This window comes from Drosophila sulfurigaster, chromosome 3 (genome assembly GCF_023558435.1).
Source record: "Drosophila sulfurigaster albostrigata strain 15112-1811.04 chromosome 3, ASM2355843v2, whole genome shotgun sequence".
NCBI classification, from domain to species: domain Eukaryota; kingdom Metazoa; phylum Arthropoda; class Insecta; order Diptera; family Drosophilidae; genus Drosophila; species Drosophila sulfurigaster.
In genome coordinates, this window is record NC_084883.1 from 33,286,153 (window position 1) to 33,306,743 (window position 20,591).

General features: G+C 36.0%; 1 protein-coding gene and 1 long non-coding RNA gene across 3 annotated transcripts; both read right to left on the reverse strand.

Annotated features, from left to right (window-relative positions):
- Positions 1-658: 658 nt before the first annotated feature.
- LOC133843387 (protein phosphatase 1 regulatory subunit 3B) lies at positions 659-11,032 on the reverse strand. 2 transcript variants are annotated; one of them, XM_062276905.1, is made up of 6 exons: positions 10,463-11,031; positions 10,108-10,247; positions 6,824-7,249; positions 1,879-2,079; positions 1,499-1,811; positions 659-1,436 (listed from the first exon to the last, which is right to left on the reverse strand). In XM_062276905.1, exons 2-6 carry the CDS (start codon positions 10,197-10,199, stop codon positions 1,260-1,262), a joined length of 1,209 nt encoding a protein of 402 aa, XP_062132889.1. In that variant the 5' UTR covers positions 10,200-10,247; positions 10,463-11,031; the 3' UTR covers positions 659-1,259. The 2 variants fall into 2 exon arrangements, with proteins under 2 accessions (XP_062132889.1, XP_062132890.1); XM_062276906.1 differs by lacking the exon at positions 10,108-10,247 and having other exon boundaries at positions 10,463-11,032.
- Positions 7,764-10,097, reverse strand: LOC133843390 (uncharacterized). Its single transcript, XR_009894501.1, has 2 exons — positions 9,940-10,097; positions 7,764-9,871 (listed from the first exon to the last, which is right to left on the reverse strand). It is a non-coding gene; the product is annotated as an uncharacterized LOC133843390 (long non-coding RNA).
- Positions 11,033-20,591: the final 9,559 nt, after the last annotated feature.

Consider the following 20,591-nt stretch of genomic DNA (forward strand, 5'->3'; position numbering starts at 1 on the left):
CATAATTTCACTGTGTGTACATGTTGTGTTCTTGCAACATGTTTGTTGCAATTGGCAAATCTGTTAAAAACTAAATAATCATAAAGTTTTAGTTGACAAATTGTTGTCAGATTTTTAGGGGGCCTTTTGGGGCAACTTATAACTAAATAACCTCTAAGGACTACAGCTAATTCTTTAAAAAACTAAACGCATAGGTAAAATGTATATAAATGTATATAACAGGCAATTTTCTGGTATATGATATATAACTACGTGTATATATATGGTTGTAATCTATGTACAGTTTGCTTAAAACTAAGTTTCAAAGTCGGGTTCACAGGCACAAAAACAATTAGAGACATTGAACTGTTGTTTAATGTGATGTTTCATATTATATTTTGTATATTTTTGTAGTTTTTGTTGTTGTTGTTGTTTAATAGTGAATTGCAGGACGTGTTTTCTCCATAACAAGCCATTTCAGTCTTAGAGTTTCAAATAACCAAAAATAATAATAATAAAAAATAAAAACAAAATTTTCTCATGCAAAAACTTAAAAACTATAATTTTTTTTTGATATATTCGTTTTGTGTTTTGAATTGAATTTTGTTGTTGTTGTTTCTTTATTTGATGATAATTTCGAAACAATGGTTTGCTAGGATAACTCACGCTTTAGTATTTGTTTTTGTTTTTTTTTTTTAAATCTTTTGTTTTTGACTTGTTTCGTTTCTAAACTAATATCAGTTACACGTTTATATATATAGTAGACAATCAATCACACATACAGGCAAACATAAAATACAAATTAAAAAATTAAAAGCGAAAAAAAATATGATATGAAAATTAAAACTTGACAATCAAACATAGAACAATTTGTTTGTTTCTTTAGAGATATAACATATGTACTACAAAGATATGATCTTGAAATTCCATTGAGTTGGTTTTTATAAAACTCGATTTTAGCTTAGATTTTAAAGTAGTTTCTGTTTGATTGTACCTCAAGTCAATGGCACATTTTGGGATTACCAGGTACCAGGTTCTGGTTATGGTTATAAAAATGATGAGTTTTCTTTACTCTTCCCCCCCTGCGTACAAACACCTCAGAGCCAATTCTAGGACGGGTCAGTTGGAAATCAATTCCACTTGGGGCTGAACAGTCGAAGGTCCTCTTAGACCCTCATGGGTGGATCCCCATACGCGACGTATCCAGCCGGACAGACCTGTTTATAGCTACATACAGTTAGCTTTAATTTACACTCTCAAATCTCAATGTGCAGTGTTCTCTACCAATAGGGCGTATTGGTCTCCTGGGTCCAGTTGCTCTGTTGCTGGGCCTTGGACAAAGCATCCGTTAAAGTCGATCGCAATTGCTGACTGGAATTGCGATTTTGTCCCTTATCATAGGGCGACAGAGCATTATAGTAGAAGGGCGATCTCTTGCTGATGGTATAGTTTTTACCCTGTAAAGAGAAATTTCAAATTATTGACTGCCTCTTTGTGGATTTGTTTGATCAATACTTACATCATTGTTGTCCCAGTATTCGTTATCGTTTGAGCGGTAGCATATGCAGAATTCCAGACGCTTGGAGGATGGCGGAAGCGTGATCTTGAATGAGAATGTATCGAAGACCACGTGAGCGCACGTGGAAGGACCATAGGCCCGGGCAAATGTACAGAATATGTCCTGCTGGCTCTTCCAGTCATCCCAGGTGACGCGCACAATTACCTCCTTTTGGAAGTCGATGTTGCGCACCTTAATGGTGCCCACCACAATCGATTCCTCATCCTTGACAATGACGTTCTCCAGCGACACAAAGTCCCTCTCGATCTTTTGTCTGCGCAAAGATTTTAATATCAATTAGTTATAGTTCTTTAATTGATTAATGTTTTTTTGTGGCTTACCTAAATGTCAGATAGTCGGAGGCAGGCTGTTTGAAGTCCACGGTCCACTGATCTGGCGGATGCGGGCTGACCAAGCCCTGTGTGATTTGTTCCAAAAACTTCATGCTCCAATAGGGCGGCACATTCGAGGGTTCCGACATGACGCGAACCTCGGTTAGCGATAGACCCTCATCGTCCGCAAAGATCACATGCTTTTTGCGACTGCAATACAGAAGGAGAAAGAGAAAGATTTATTTAGAATGAGCGAGACAGAACGTTTAAGTATTGATCTTGAGTTCATAACTAATTGAGAGTCTGATTTGAAAATAACCTTGAACCTGCTCTTATCACTCCAGTTTTATTTCATATGTTTTTTGTTGTGGCCCCCCTCAAGTTTTTTTTTTTTGTTTTATAGAAATGCCCTCTTAAGTCAAGTATCATTAAGGATTTCTATATTTATGCTAACAGTTTATGGATTTGTTTTCATTTCATGTTCGAACTGCGACGTTGCATTTTTTTCGTGATGTTATTTTCGGCAAATCGATGTTTAAATTTGACAAACAGAAGTTGCCAAAAGTTGTCAACATTTTGGTAGCAAAAATCTTTCGATCTGTTTTGCCAGATAATTGCACAAATCGGAAACAATTCGCCATTTGCCACATTGCCAGTAATTTGGCATTTAAGCTACAACTATGTATGTTACTGTGAGTAAGAATACTACAAGTGAATTTTCTTTTTTTTTTCTTCTCATTTATTTGACAGCCTTGCGTTGAGATCTATTAATTTTATAGTATTTGTTCCTGTTCTTTTATTTTATTTTCTTTTCTTTTGGTTTTTGCGTCATAATTCCGGAGGCTCATACACCCCAAAACAGAAAGTGTGGAAAAGTAATGTATAGTATACTTATTTTCGTCTATTTCGGTCGACACGTACCAAAATTTTCATTTCGGCCCCAAAAACAAAAATACGAGTATACGCCCAATAATTGCCATGAGATGGATCGGGAGAGTCTATTCAATATGTCTGAAGATTTCATTATTTTCTTAAAAAAAAAATTTGTATTTCTCATATATATTTTCACAATATTTAACTGTATACGACGAACGACTCCCACGATATTGAGATGTAAATAAAACACGCCCATTAGAAAAGGTGTGGACTGAAATAGCTGCTAGGGATATAATATAAAAAACACGAGTTGATGACTTATGAAATACTATGATATGCAGAAAATTTAGCTTAGCAATATTCCTAAAAATTCAATTCAATTATTTGCCATTTGAAGATGATATTGTTGATATTTGAAGGTATTAAATTAAAATTTAGTTTTCTGATTTTTACGGAGTTGAGAAATATTCAAATTTTTAGAAAATAAACTATTTTTGTTAGATGATTATATCTTTATATATATTCTTATATATTTGGAAGCGAAGAAATACAGAAAAAGTCTGGATATACAAATAATAATAAATATTCAAATATATTATAATCCTAGATATTTGGAAAAACATTGCAATTTTTTCTATGCAGTATTTTTGGAATCAATTATAGACGATTTTAGCTCGTTCAATTGATTTATGGTTGAAATAATTTACAGCCTTTTCCTATATATAGTGAATTATGATTGATAACAAGTCAGTCAATATGATAAGATTAACAATTTACCAAGTTGTTAGGGGCTTGTTTTAGCGTCATTTGATGATATATCAAATTCACGTAGAATGGCTGACGAAAGAGGCAAAAAACTTTCCGGCAGACCCCCAACTGGAGCCCCACTGGAGAAACGATATTATAGAACATATTTCTTTAATGAATTGCAAACAAACCCCGCCGATATAAGCACACAGTTGGGAAGCACAAATATATGTATACATATATATAGTATACATATTGGACGATAGTCGGTGTACTTTCTACAATGGCTATTTACTATGTTGGCTCAGTTTATTAGCCGACGCCAATATCAAACAGCCGACTTGAGGGAACTGGCCACATTCGTTGCTCGATGCGGCGACGATCACGCGTCGAAGGCGTGCAATCGACGCTGCATTTTCTTCAACAGGTTTTATGTATGTCTCTGTTTCTGTTTCTCTGTTTTTTTTTTCGTTTCGCTGTTGTTGTCGCTCGATCGGGCGATCCGCTTATCGTGTGGGCCCCCAGAGCAGGTCTCGTTTTGAACGCGCTTTCCTGCTCTTGCGATATTGTTGGGACGGGTCTACAGAAAAATGTCACTGAGAAAACCAAAATTTCCATAGTTTTTCATTGACTAGTAGGCTGAGATTTTTTTGTATTATTTTTTTAGGCCACATTGAGGTAAGGAAATATCGAAAAACGAGTTTAGTTTCAGCCTGCTGCTTCTTTATTATCTTGAGTGCACTCATTTATATGCATTACCAGAAACCCGAACCCAAAAACTCGAACCCGAACCCGATCCCAAGCACATGCCCAATTCAGATGCATATTTCGTGACGGTCCGGTCCGGTTTACAATGCGGGTACCGACTGAGAAATTAAGAGGCCCATTCAATATGCAATGCACATTAAGGTGTGAAGACGAAACGAGTTTCCACAAAAAGGGTTTACAACAGTCACACGAAATGATAATTGTTAATTTATAATCATTCAAATCCCCACCAACTATAAAATGTATTATCTATGGCTAGCCACTTGACCAAATATCATTTTTTATTTCTTCCTCGAGATTAACTAAATGACTCTCGTAAATGTCAACAACCCTTAGTTCTAGTCTACTGTGCCAAGACCTTGTGCAATATATTTTTTTTTTTTTACAATCAATTTCGATTGACATCTGAGGGTCATTTAGATGACCTTTACATGCCAGCCTTGCGGGGGTTTTTTTCTCCTAATTATGACAAGATAGTTCCGTCTTTTTACTTTCCTTCAAGCGAAATCAAACGAATGAAATGAGAGAGAACAAATTCAAATAGTTTCATTCAACTAATGTGGGCGTCTGCTATTTGCTTCTCACACTAATTAGTCGCACTCTTCTCTCTATACTAGGCGATTACATTTACAGATTTGAATTTTCGAAATTTTTACACATTTCTGATTCGACGCATTCAAAACTGTTCACGTGATGAGTGCATGCTTAGTCTGTTTCAAAATTGTATACTCGTCGTTACATTCACATGTATTTTATAGTATAGTTCGCCTTTTGCTCTCGTTGTAGAAATAAATGTTCTATACACCCAAAAAAAAAATGCGAAGAATGGAAATGAAATGAAATTATCACGCATTTAGTTTTAAAAGGCTGACGCCTATTTAGTGGCCTTGACGTGACCTGGTACGCTGTCTCCCATCTTGTCGTGAGGTAATTAAAATTGCGGCATTTTGTGGTGACAGACAACGAATGTTCTCTGAGGAAGTCCGATTGTGATTAATGAGTGTCAGCATAATTGCCCAAAAAGAAATTCCAAATCAACGAAATATGAGGTGGCAATTTTATGTAACTGTCAGTTTAAAATGTTTTACACTTAACATTTTAAAATGAATTTCACATTACTTGAAGTAATGTAAATGGAAATTCTTGAAATATATTTTTTTAATTTTTAAAAATGAAGAAATATTTGATTTTTGATCTACTCTAAGCATCTTTATATATTTAACAATCTTGTATATTTATCAGCTTAGATTCCAAATTTCAGCCAATTCTAACTAATTGAACTCAAGTTACTTGAGTTGGAATAGTGTCAACGCTTTTATTGATTGCCGATTTTTCTCAGTGATGGATGGAAATAATGCATACGCAACCGCAAAAGTCAACACAACATCTGACTACATAATAGTAGCATAGCAATTTATATTTACGAAAGTGTGTGTCTGGTTTACATTGATAACCATAGACATGTGAATAGTTTGTATGTCGCCTGTTGCTTTTTGGGGTGATATCAGCAATCGACAAGCCCCGTCTAGACATTGCTTAACCAAAAATAGTGCTTCTACAATGTATTCGATTGAGTACACTTGCTCTGACATCTGATGTTTGTTTGGGATGCATTTTCTGCTTTTTGTTTTCAGTTTTTTGTTTTGTTCAGCGTTTCGCTTTGTTCGTTTTTTCGTCTTTTTATTTTTAGGCGTTTTCAAAATGTCAAATTCAAGTGCATAAAAGCTTTTAGCCAGGTCGAAATGATAAACTGAAAACATGTTAACACTTTCATTTGCTGCCTGGCATTGTGCAATTTTTCAAGATTATTCAGATCATACGTTCATACTTACTATATATTTAGATAGAGAGAAAGCTAAATAATGGCGCCAATCTGAGATCTGAGATCTACGTATATTAGCCTTAATTTGTTTGCCTTTTTTTTATCTTTATATAATATAGCTATAGACGACAGATTGTGGCGTGTTTTCTACAACAAATTTCTTTTTGGGGTGAATATAATTTAGATAATTTCTGTAAAATTGCAACTGAGCTGTTCAAATATTTATAATTAGATTATCGCATTCGGCTACGTCGACGGCCTATGATGATACATATGCTATATCATTTGTGAATGGCGTATGCAATTTTTATTATATTTATCTGTCTAACTAAGTACGAGTATCTATCCTTGCGACATGTGCTCCCGATGACGTCTAAAAAATTGTTTCGACTGCCAACAGCAATGTTTATAGATTGTGGTCTGTGTTTTTATTTCGTTTTTCTTTTTGAACTCTGGCCAAATTGGGTTGAAATGCAAAAAGGATATATACTATATACGTATATCGGCGATTGCGATCATACCAAATACCAAATACCAAATTCCGACTATTCGCTTTCTATTTACCCTATTGAGTTTCACTTTTTATCAGAGCCACCGCAATGTAGTTCAATTTGCGGTAAGATACCAAAAGGCAGCGGCGTCATTGACTTCCCCAAGTACTGGCGCTGAGTGCGGTTCGATTGAGTTGCACTCGAAGCACTCAGATTACCACCACTTATGCAAGATGCATTCAAAACTCACCTTTGCTCGCAGTGTGCCACGCCATCGATGTCGCTAGTTTTGTTGCAATTGGAGCTACATTTAACGCTGCTGTTGTTGCAACTCTTGCCGCTGTTGCTGCTGTTGTTGCTGCTGTCGGTAACATCTACGTTTTCCGTTGGGGCAGCATTTGTGGTTTGATTAGTGGAACTTTGGTTGCTTTTGTGCAGGCAGGATTTACGGCTAAGGCACGATTTTGGCTGTGTATTAAGCGATGGCGCCGACACCATGCGCTCCAAGTAGCTACGGCCGGAGCGACTGCCGACGCCAAGCGGAGTTCCGCCGGTCTTAGCGGGCAACTGTTGGCCCTGGGCCGCATTGGATGCATTGTTGACCATGGCTTTGGAGGCCAGAGTTACAGCCTGAGGACGACAATAACGCGACGCTCGGTTGGGTTCGTCATTGTAGCTGCAAACAGAGTGAAGATTAAGAAAACATAATTAGTATATGTGCCAGATTCTCTTCTTTTTTTTTGGAATACTGTAATGTTTGCGCGCATATATCTGCGCATTATATATTGTGTATATGGGCAATCAATCGTACGATTATTCGTATGTCTCTCTCATGGGCCACGCGGCCCTCACGTTTACTTTCCTTTTATCAGCCTGATAAGGTTGTCTATATTCCGGCTGCGTCTTTTATTCTTCTACTGTGCGATAATAGACAGCGCTGTATACTTAATATTGCATTGTTCAACTGCATTCTTCAGTACTTCTATCTATCTACGTATATAATGTAAGAGCTTCTGTCATTGATAAGCGCTGAAGTTGTTCAGTCTCTTACGCACGACCTCAGCACTTGATTTGAATAGCACTCAGTGTGTGTGGGGTGGAAAGGTATTCATACTCGCACTCATTTATTTGTATTCGTATTTGTCTATTTGTCAATACACATTCATTTGTTTGGGTCCCACACTCAACCATGATTCATCATCACAGAATTTATTCGGCATATTATTTTTGGAACAACTGTTTGCAGTTTTTTTTTTCGTTGATTCATATCAACTTGTTTTCGGCTAGACATGGGAATAACTATAAAGTCGATGCCTGATAAGAGTCTATGTATGCTTGGATCATTTGTTTGATTCGTGATAATACAGATTCGGCCAGCATTAATATGAAATTTATTGGTCTGATTGCCCATTAGTTTAACTCATGTACTTTGATCATGAGAGCACTTAAGGGCTATTTCAAGTGAATTATTCTGCAAACAGCTGATTTACTTTTTGTAGTTACTGATTAGTTTTGTAGACATAACTACTTAAATTGCTTGTGTAAGTGGATGTTAATACAGCTGGAAACATTTCAATTGTTTTGATCGATAAATAGCCGGTTGAGGTAGTTTTGTTGATATTGATAGGGATGTAAAAAGGTAAGAAAATGTGTTTAATATTATATTGTAAAATTTGAGCTTATGTGAACTGTAAACTGCTGAGTTACTTGAGTTAGGAATTGCTAGGGATAGTACAAATTTTACAAATTGAAGTCTGAAAATAGTTTTAGTAATTGTAACATTTCAATCTCATCAGCGCTCTCTTTATTCCACTATAAATTCAAGTATACTATAAATATTTTGACATTCTTTATTATTTATAGCTAGAATTTGTCGAATATATTTTTATTATCCCTGAAAAACATGTCCATCGACAACTGCAATTGCGGCGTGTGCGGCACAAATATGGTCAAGCATAATTTAAATCAATTGCGTCAAGAGACCCCCAGACTCATGTGAACATTATTCATATTTAATTTTGGCAAAAAAAAAAAACAACACACACACAGAGAGGAATAATTTGAAGCGCCACGCGCAAATTTGTTGCCATCAGCATCATCTGCCATACTCGTGAACAGCCAGAGATTTCCCCGTGCCACACCTCCCGCCTCTATACGAGTGTGTGTGTGTGTGTGTAGTATAGCAATCTCTAAATCTACGTTAGTACAACAAAAACAAAAGTTTGTTTTGGTCGTTTCATCCATCGCCTTGATCTTGAATGCTTTCAACATTTTTCGCAATTCTGTTGTCAACCAGAGCAACCTGAACATATTTTTAGTGCGTGTTTCATTGTTGTGCAAAATCAGAATATGATAATCTACGATTCCCCCCAAGATATTACAATTACTTTTTTTCGCATGTAAACGCAACTGTTTAACTGTTTCAGTAATTGTGTTGTAAACAATATGTCATTATTTAGTTATACACCTTTATCAATGACAGGTAAATAAACGTGTTGCATCGATGTTTACACAACAATTTTTTTTAAATTTGTGTTTATTATTTAGCTGGAAACTTGTATAAGTAATCCACATGAGGAATGTATTTTGCTTTTAAATTATTGAAATAACTTTGATGAATCAATTGGAAGGTCAGTAAAATTATTGCAATTATTACGAACAAAACTGAGATAGTTTAAAAACTTAAAATTTTAATTTGATTTCGGTTTGATTGATATTTTGAATACGTTTTGTAATATTCCAAATATGTTTACTTCTGAACTGAAATTCTTTATGTCAGGGTTACAAATTTTTAAAGCTTCACATATGTACATAATGTAAACAGTTTATTTACAAATCCATTAAGCTGGTAGCCCACATTTGGAATGGCCTTCAAGATTCATAAAAGTTTTGATATTTACTTTAGTGCTCAGAAATCCTTTTTGAAATTACATTAGTAATAAAATGTAATATTGTTTTTTCCCAATTAGATTCCGTATTTAAAAGATATTTCTTTACAACAGTTAATTGTCTTACGTCTTGTTGCCTTTTATAAATATTTCACTGCATTGATTGTATAACAACAAAAATATTTACGACTTTAAAACGGAAATAAGCTTTTCATTTATAATGCACATTTTTTATCACGATATTAATCAGCACTTTCAAAGAGTCGAAAAAAAACTTGTTTCTTTTTTATTTTTGAATTAAAACACGTACGCAGCTGTTGGGGTATATCAGAAAATGCTTTGCGCTAATCTAATGATAACAGAATTATCATTAAGAATTTTAATGTGAAAGCTTAAGGTGTGCCATAAGTCTGAAGGTATAGAAAGTACATTGTATTATCACCTCTCCATAAATTATAATTTAAAGCATTTAACTAACCTCGTCTCCAAGAGAAGAAATTAAATAAAAATTGAATTTTGATTGGTTGCCGAAACTCGTGTATTCAATTGATTTCAATTAATGTTATTCAGATTGCCCCGAAATTGGATTGATTCGGGTTTATTGTGTGGGGTTCGTTATAGAACTGTAGAGTATTTTTAAACTTACTTCAATGTTTGACGCTGATGTCCGCTCATGTAGTCCGCTAAGAAACTAACGGGTGGACTGTGACTGAATATGGGTGGACTGTGTGAAATCATTTTATAGATTGGCTTTCTAACAAGGAACTATTATTGTTGTTGCTGGGCCTGTAAATTAGACAGAATAATATTGATAGTGTGAGCAAAATTATTGTAGTATAAACATTGCGAAGCGAAAAGGGAATTTTAATTGGCAATAAGTATAAACAAAATGCTCGGGTGAATGTGTGTTTATAAAATGGATGGAATTATTGATAATGGTAATAAGTAGACATATGTGTATGTACGAGTACATAAGTATTATGGTTTAATGCGAAACTAACCGTTAGTTGGAATATGACTCTGTTGCACTTTTCCAATCTCTCTTTCTCTCTTGCTCTTTGTGTCTCCTTGACTCAGTGTGTTAAGGAACTTTACTGGTATCACTATTACTTCTTTTCTATTTCTTTTGCTCAACTTTCTTATAGATCTTCTTTCATATGTGCATCACGCGCGATGTTCATGGACGATGGCAACGCGCGTCAGACAATGAAATAATCGCGTTGTGTAAAAATTTCAAATTTATGCAGAAAATTTAAAATTGTAATTAACAAAACACATACACAACGTTTGCAGCAACGCACTTAACAAAACGACGACCGACAACAAAACTTTATTACGAAAATTTCCAATGGAAGAAATAATATAATTTCTATTTATTTTCTCCTCCTTGGCGAACAAAAACTATTAATTTGCGCGTTTTTTTCTTTTTGTTATAGATTTGTTTTGTATTTATTTTTAGTAATTTAGTTGTAGTTTTTTGGCGACACGAATAATTAGGACCGCATCGCGTTTTGTTGTGGCCTGTTGCTGTCCGGCTTTCAGTACCGTACGCCTCGACGATTCAGAGACGAATAAATGGTAGTTGTTAGGGCAACTCACCGTCAAGACTGCTGCCCCCAGGCGCAGTCCACTTACTAATCCCAGAGCGGGAGAGCGGCAGACCGTGAGAGTGAGAGCACAATTTACACAACTCACAGAGCACAGAGGGAGAGAGCGCCATCTAGAAGGTGCTTGTGGCCTCTCTGTGTCGTTTACTCTCTGCCTTGTTGCCTGACATGATGATCGTTGCATTTGGATTGCACTGATTATACTAGTTGTAGTCGCAGTTGTGTGTGTGTGTGTGCGTATAGTTGTAGCTTTAGTTTTGCTTTAATTTAGTTTGCTATTTTTGTTAGTTTTAGGCGCCGCTGTCTGAGACAAAGTCATTCCATGTGTCAGGCTTGAACGACATGATCAGTGTACGATCATTAGCTCGTGCGCTCGTTTTCCGAATGTACAAGCAAACGTATATTGTTAATAATAACAGAATGCGAATATATACCATTTAAGTTATGTCAAACAATTTTCCATGTATTTAGCTCATAATCGTAGTTGCTGCTGTTTTGCAGTTAAGGTAAACCTCCGACTTTATCTTATCATTCTTTAATACCGATGAGCAAAAATGCGAGAAAATACAATTAAGCTCTCTGAAACGTTCGTGAGATTTGTTTGAGTGCTTTACTGTCTGTATTTCGAGTGGTTTCTTCGGCTCCGGCTGCAATCGTAGATCGCTGAGCACCTTTTGGTTTACAGCCCACGCTTTTTTTTATGCAATTTATGTGTGTGTCTTTCCCCGTTGTCTTTCTCGAGTTGTCGGCTCTAAATCAATTATGCTTTGGGGGCGAATTGTGTAAAAGTTGTCGTTTTAGATATGTAATCTCTTTTCTTCATCGACTTTCCCATGCGCTACATTAAAATGCAAGCGGCATATCGATTGGGTTCGACTTGGGCCAGAGTTTAGAGGCCAGAGAAAGGAGCTATAGATAAAATACTATTGGAATTTTATAGACTACGAAGTAAGCAAAGGAGTTAAATAAGAAGATGATTATAGTTTTTATATTTTATATTGAAACTTAACATCTGAAAAATCAAAGTTGATAATTCTGCGAGAAACACAATATACATAGCAAAATTCAGTTCAGAGAGCGGATATTAAGAACATTGGAACATAAATATCTCCTACTATAATTCATTAGCTCTTGAAGAATTCTAAATTATTACATTTTTAAATTTCAGAATGTAGTCTAAATGTGTATTTCAACAGCTTTTACCTAATATCTTGACTAAAATAGCAAAAGAATCTATCTTTTCTCTATTTCCTCCAAACAATTCAACTGCACAATCAATACCTTTAATTTTCAATAGTTTCCCAATTCGTTTAGGGCTTCAACCAAACCAAACAATTGAGACCTATGCACAATTAAGGTCTAGACTGGTTTCTCACTGAGTTCACAATAAGTAGCTGAGAGTGCACTTTGGGCAGACAACTGATTTAATTCACTTGAAGCGCTGTTATAATAACAATAATAATAATCATAACAGTCATAATCAGAGTGGTTCTCCAAGACATGGCCTTTGTTTAGATATATTCAAATGTAAATGTACTTGCAGTACTTTCAGTCTTTCCATTTAAAAACCCACATGAAGTGACGTACAAGCGTTTTCAACGTACTCGCAGTACCCACATCAATTCAGCTCTGTGGAAATTGTCGACGTTTTCCGCCACGCATCGACGGCATTTCTTCTCATAGAAAGTGTGTGTGTGTGTGCGTGGTGTGTGTGTGTGTATTTGGTGTGTGGCGTGCGTGACTCGTTGACATTCACTGATGGCGGCCCGAGTCTTAGGTAGACGAACGAGATGCTCTCGCTGTGCGTGATCTGAGTGTGGATCCGTTAATGATAATGCAGGTTTTTGTACGTTTGCATCTGAAGGGTTCACGATTTTTGTTACGAGTATATTTTCAAGTGGTTCCAATTAATACGCGACCACTGTGCCACTTTCTTTGGGTGGCACTTGGGGCGGGCAACTGCACTCTACACCACACCACAGCACACAACAGCACACGATCAGCGAGTCCCAGTAATTTTGTGCGCAGCATCAACAGGCGGCTTTCAAGCCGGCCGGCCGGCACTTGTTCACCTAGTCGATGCCCCTCTCGGCAGCCCCTTTTCGTCCACATCCCCAGCTGGCTGCAAAGCCGGTTTAACGATGCATCTTTTCTGGAGTGGCTCGTTGCATTTTTTAGCTTTTTGCCGGCCACTTCATCAGCATTCGCCTATATACTTTACTACTATTATGCCTGTGTGTGTACATAGACATAGTTGTCTTGGCTCTTGGCTCAGGGTGATCGTGGTCTCTCGCTCTCCTCTCTCTCTGGTGATGATGCCACTGCCCTTTCAAGCGTTGGCCATGTGGCAGCCACGATGCTCAGACTGTGCCAGCCACGTTGATGGCATGCACTTGAAAATGTTGCAGAAATAATTCACAAATATAAATGTACATATATATTTCATATACCGTCGACAGTCTGTCTATTTCTGTTACACTTTGTGATGTACGCAAATTAAAATCTTTCTCCCCCAGCGGATGTGATGCATTATTTAGCTGCCGACTTTCATTTTTGGTCCCAGTGTGCGAATATGTTTGTGTGTATGTGTGTATGTGAATTGCCTTGTCGCCAGGAGACGCTGTTGCGGTGATTTAGTATTTCAGCCAGTAGTTGGCTGATGTTGGCTAAAAACTAGTTGGCCAACTGAAACCTGTCTAAGACGTGTCCTAACTGCAATCGTTGCGTAGCAAAAGTCTTTCGTTGTTATGCCCCCATTTAACTACCACAAATTATTGTAATTTCGAGACTGTTATATGGCATTAACTTTGATCGAGAAAGTCACCATTTGAATATGTTTTCAGTATATAGAGATAGTTGTAGTATAATTTCTTTAAATAGCAAACATATTTCATAACATTTCCGGAAAACAGCCAAGGCTCTATTTGCACTTTGTACCCTAGAGAATTTACTTCTAAGTCGCAAATAATAATAAGTAAATAAAATATATAATTTTCGAAAAAATTATTCAACATTTTCGTTTGAACAGATGTTTTCATTTTAACGTAAACAAATCTTATTTCTAACACAAGTCGCAAAAATAATAAAAGAAAAATAAAATAAATAGGTTAAGAAAATCTTTCATAAAAAGTGTCGTAAATAAATCTTGAGAAGAAATTGTACTGTAGGTAATTTTAATCTTAGGTACAACTTTCTTAGGTACAACTGTCTCAGTTATAGTATAATTTTATAATTCGGTAGAGGAAAGAAAGTCGAAAACTTTGTTGAATGATTACAAATTATAATCAGAAGCATTTCTCTAAACATGCTGTCTGTCTATTCATTCTGGATGAAAACTTTGGCAACATATTTTGTTTTTGTATAATTTGCTATTCAAAGAATGCTTTCATTTATCTATTATTCATCTGAAAATCCCTCAATATAAAAAGCATTTGTTGCGTGGACTTTGTGAAAATCATCCCATAAGCGATTGCTTGGGGCACATTCCACTTTGGAAAATTTTAAAATTGCCACGATTTGTCCCCGCCTCGTCATGTTGGGGAACACACAACATAAAAACGCGCCACGCAAAACGCTGGGCACGATGTCTGCGACTGGGTCTGGGTCTGGGTCTGAACATAGGTCTAGTTGTGGATCTGGTTCTGAAACTGATGAAATCAGCGGACCTGCCAATATCAGCCACATCAGCGGCGCCAAAACTGAAAAGATTATCAGCAATCGCACAACGTATGTACTATACAGAAAGCAATATTTCGCTATATATACGTATATATTATTGAAAAAGGCATGGCTACTACTAATTAGTTGCTATAGCTATAAAAGCGCCAGTCGCAACCCCAACCCCCCGCGCAAAGTTCGTCGTAATTCCAGCCGAAAGTTTAATTTTAGACGAGAGGCGTGCGACTTAATCTCTTATCAATGCAGTCGCGGTCATGGTGATCAGACGGGCCCAGGGACAGAGAGAGAGAGAGAGAGAGAGAGGTGGGAAGTGGGAGGTGTCGCTGATAAACTGCGCAGCATAAACTAAATACGAAATTCATAAATATAGCGCTAAGTTTATTTTTGGCAGCAGCCGACGACAAGACGATCAGACAAGCAATCATGCCGTAACTGACCTAGAGCACCTGATCGAGGCGTGATCAACTATTTGGCAAACAGAAGCAAACACTGCAAAAGAAGAGGGGGAAAAGAAAGGGGGAAAAGGAGACATCAATGAAAACGGAAATTAGCCAACTCTCATTACAAGATGCAACAATCTATTATCGTTTTGCTGTGGAAGGGGTCAATGAATAGGCGCTTAGAAATTGATGATCGACAATGATCGTTGGTCATCAATATGTATTAATTAATATTATTATTATACTATATTTTTTTATTGCATCGCGTAATTTTATTTGCAGCGTAATTTTCCATTGCAGCAGCAGTCACACACACACACACACACAGAGACGGGCTCGAAACTTAATTATGCGATTTATTATGCAAATATTAAAAGGCGAGACGCGACGAGACGAGACGCAAATCTACTTTGCATCTATTTAAAGACCCAGGCCTTGTTTGTGGTTTGGACCGAAGCCGAACACGAGCTGATCACGTTTTCCACTTGTGGCTCGGCAGCACCCTCGATAGGAGAGTAAACATAGTGCTATTCCTACTACAGAGTACCACACTATACTGATACTACAGAGCGTATGTATAGTAATAGAGTACTCAGATGGTACGCTATACTAACAAACTGTTTCATTGACATCACGCATCAGACGTCGCGTCTGCCTGCAATTATGATATCGGCCATTGTGTCTGCTGATAAGCAAACAACTCCTCCTAACTATGCAACAGCTGAGAGAGACCACAAAACACAAGAGCAACAAAAAAACTTTATGTGGAAATTAAAACTCTCTCGCTTAGTGATAATGAGCGAGCAAACAGTTCGACGCCTTATCAATAGACCCGAACTACAATTTAGTATTGCTTTTGCTTTTGTGTCGATCTTTTTTTTTTGTCTTTTTGTATTTGATTTAGAGGCTCTAATTATAGTCTGCGGTGTGCCAGACGAAACATGCCACATATGTTTGCTTAGCTGTCGATAGTCGAGAGTCGAGAGCCGTGAGTCGTTTATTGAGTGTTTGGGTTTGGGATTTGCGTTTGACTTTTGTGTTTGCTTCGATAATGTATTCCAGTCTCAAACAGGTTGTTGGTTATGCATATAGGGTTTTGTCACCATTTACGGGAAAATAATTAACAGCTTTTCCAACACCTTTCGCTACCCAGCCACCTTAAAATGGGCGAAAAAGGTTTGGATAAATTATATAAACTTTTGTTACAGTTGGGGTAAAAATATATATATTTTATAAAGTATTTATCTGTGATTGTAAAGTTGTTAATTTAATAGAAATATATAAATTTTTAAGTCTTAAAATTACATATATTTATACAACTACCTTCACACAGCTGCTTACAGGGTATCATTAAGTCATCAAATTGGGAAATAAACTACTAAGTATTAATTGTTTCACTCTGAGCAATTGGAGCACATCTGTTTTTGGAAATTGAATTAACTTCGGTTGCCAGGCGAAGGTGCTAAATTTCAGTTCTATAAACGAGTTAAAACCTGTTTCGATTGATATTGATAACAAAAAAGTTCAATAATTAAGAGATTGTAAATTGCAATTTTATATCTGTCAGCTGATAAACAAGATTTTGCATATCTTTCATATAAAATTGTTGATACAAGAATATATAATTTGAATAGAAAAAAATTAGTAAAAAAAAATATCTTAATGAACTCCACTTTCTCCCAACATAAATAAGCTGAATCGAATAAGAAAATATGAATGAAAAACTTAAAACTGTACGATGTGTGATCTGTAAGAAGGGTATATGTATATAGTTTTATATATAGCGATTTCTTGATTGCCAATTTAACACAATTTCACTGCCAATTTCTCTCTTAATTGAGACCCCAAATAAACGACAACAGAAAATTGTTGTATATAAAACAAAAAAAAAAAAACTTGGCAGATGTTAAACTATAAAAACCAAAACTTTACTAAAAATACATAATCGACCTCAAGCAATTCCGCCTTTCTTTGAAACTATAGATTCGTCCATGGGGGCGCGACATCGGAGGGGAGGGCAGTTACATATCGTACGAATATTTGAGCAAACGATATATGAAAATATTTCAGCATCAGTTTGTCATTTTCATTCCGGTTCCGGCTTATGGGGCATTAACATAAAAACGAACGAGGCAACATAAAACATGTTCGAGCATTGCGTTCAATGTTGAATGCGTCCATTGCACCGCACAGATACACAGATACAAATGTATCTGTAGCCGTTGTAGCTGCAACGAGAAACGCGTAGACAATTTAGAAGCCGTCTCATGAGTCAGCTGGCTAAATAGTTTACAGAACGTGTAGCAAGGTAAATATTTAAATGGGGGTCTCTAGTGGAAATGTATGTAAATAAGCAATAGATTACTATAACTTAACGATCGCTTAACCTATCGATGTTGCAATTCTCGATCTGTCAGAATGAATAACCTTATAAAACTACCCTGGATAAAATTACACACTTTATTACACCATTAATAACAATGATTGATAGAGTTTTATTATTTTTCAAGTCAAAGTTGATAACAGAAAACATTGAGATTTTGTGTTGAGTGATTGAATTCTCTATATCTTTTTACTGCTATTAATGATGTAATAAACACAATTTTAATTTGAAATACTTGGATTAACAAAAATTCTTTCATCAAAATTTAAAAGATACAAACTACATTTCTTGTGTTTTAATTCTAATAGCTAAAAATCTGTCTCAGAATTGAATTCTTTTTTTTTAAATAAATTAGTGCTTGGCAAAATTTGTTCGTCACCTGACTTTGATTTCTAGACGTGAAATTTTATTAAATTAACCTTCGATAGGAGGCCAGACGATTTTTTGTCTTTACTGTTGCCGGACAACCAAATGGAAGAAACTTATTAAAAGCTAAAATAAAAAAAAAATAAAAAAAAAATAAACTATCTGTATCAATGTAATTGAGCAAAAGATTCTGGCACATTGAACTTTGTGGAAATGAAATAAAACCAACACAAATTGCATTTTGTAGTTTGTAGTTTGTTTATTCGCGGCGTTTTGCATGCCTGGCAAATTGTTTTGTTTGTTTTCGATGGAGAACGGCATCGGCATCAAGTCTGAAGTATTGTTTTCCTTTCCACAGTACAACGGCAATGCAATGCACTGCGATAGAATTTCTACGTTTAACATAGGGTATCTGCAGTTGGTACTTCCCCCTTTTTACACTGAGAACAACCTGCGCTATCATTGTGACGATTTGTTTAAAGGCTCATTAGTCTCAACTGGGTCACCTTTTTGGCTTATCAGGGCACACATTAAAATCGATTATAGCTGATTAACGCTATATCGCCATATAAGTCGTATATAAATAACTACCGATACGATTGTAAAATATATTTTTTTGCAATCAATTTTCGCTGTCTTGCACATATTATATGTGGAAGTGAAAAATTTTCCATCTCAGAAAAATAATTCATTTATATTTGTAATATTATGTTATCATTTACGATTCCAACGAAGTTAATCTATCCTTGTTCTAAATATTATACGCTAATCAAATAATCCAATTGTACCATATTCAAAACTTTCCATCTAATCTTCCAAACAATATTCTTTAATTAATATTATATCAAAACTTCCAGATCCCTAATATTATTCAAAGTTTTTGTCCTGCGTAGTATAGAGTTCAGGGTCAGGCGGTCTAATCAGTGAACTCGATTTAAAGCTCAACTATTACAAATTATTGTAAATTTTGTAATGCATCTGTGACGTCAATGGAACAGCCTTTTTGTCTGTGATTGACAGTAACAATTTAGTTGTAGGTGTTGGAATTTATGGCCCACTATGTTGACACGTGATTGCAAATGCAAACAAATTTATTATTAGTAAATTGTAAATATTTGTAGTTTTTCTTACAGCTACTTTCTTTATAAATTATATACCTAAAACAAATACATTTTCTTCGTTTACAAACTTATGAGGTGGAAAACTTGTTTTTTTTGCGTTGCAATAAATATCTCTAGCGATAGCGCAAGACCTGATAAATGGGCTTAGGCTCACAATGCCCACTCGAAATGTTAATAAAAATAGAAATACATATAAAAAAAATCAACGTAAAATGCATTTGCGTTTGCCATATGTGAGGTAAGACAAGTTCCGTTAATTTAAGTTTTCTGCATGCTTGCACGCCCACAACTCACCATAGCAATGCACGCCAACGCCACCTGGTGGCAGGAATCGAATCGCATGGGCGTTACTTAATTTTCATTTGGTTTTTTGGACAGTCCGCCGTCTCCGTTCCTGGTCTCATTAGTGTGTCTAATCGTGCGCTAATCAAGTTTGTAGCTTAATCATAGAAAAGTTAAGTGGGGTCTTTTCGGGACCTTAAAAAACATAGAATCGCACTTGTTGTTGCTAGCCAGTCGCGCGACTCTGAAGTCTTTTCATCTCTCTCTCTCTCTCTCTTTCGTTCACCCTCTCTATCTTCCTCTTCTCATGCTAAGTTCAATGACTAAACGTGATTTTTTGTTGTTGTCGCGCGTACTTGGTATTCTTTTTTGTTTATTTTTGGTTTGTTTTTTTTTTTGACTATGTTTAATCAGTCGCTGGGGAACATGTTATCAGCATTATGTGAATGTTGCCCTAGTTTTTTAATGATGAGCAAGCTTTTCGGATTGGAAGATGCTGAAAGACCTCAACAATTTAAAAAAATCATGTAGAAATAACATCCTGGTGCCTTTTTTTGTTAACCTTTCACGCTAGAAAACATTATTTTTAATTTCGAATATAATTTCTCTTCACACATTTCTCCCCCTAATCTATTGCGTTCTTTAGGTATTATCATCTTTCTGTTTCCTTTTGTTTGCTCATTTTTTATGGGTTTTATTGTGTTGTCGGCTTTTTTGACATCTTTGTATATGTCTCCGAATTTGAGATGAAAACGTAATACAATTTTCGATGCCTAGCATTTAAAAGTGCATTAATCGGAAGATTTATTAATTTATTTATGTATTCAGATTGCAGGGGGCCAAACACCTGAGAGCAGAGAGGTAACTTCCATCATAGAGTATATGAAAAGATTTGGAAAAGGGTTCCAATTGGCTTATAAACTATCGCACCTTAGTGAAAGACCAAAAGCTTGTATATATAGTAGTCTAATGAATTATTATTTGAAGTTAGTCTTTTTGTTTTTTTTTTCCAAAAAAATTAAAAATTAATAAGCTATTGATAACAGCTTCCCATTGTGTATAATGTGTGAGATATGATTTATGGCGCATTACAATGTTCAGGTTTTGGCATGCATATACATTTGCCTAATGGCAGATAGCCTTTGACTGGGTCTTGACTTAATAACGGGTCTCAACGCTAGGGGATTTTGGGGGTGGGACTGGAGGAGTGCGATGCAGCTGGAAAGTTGTGTAGGCGCTGAACCAGGAACGTA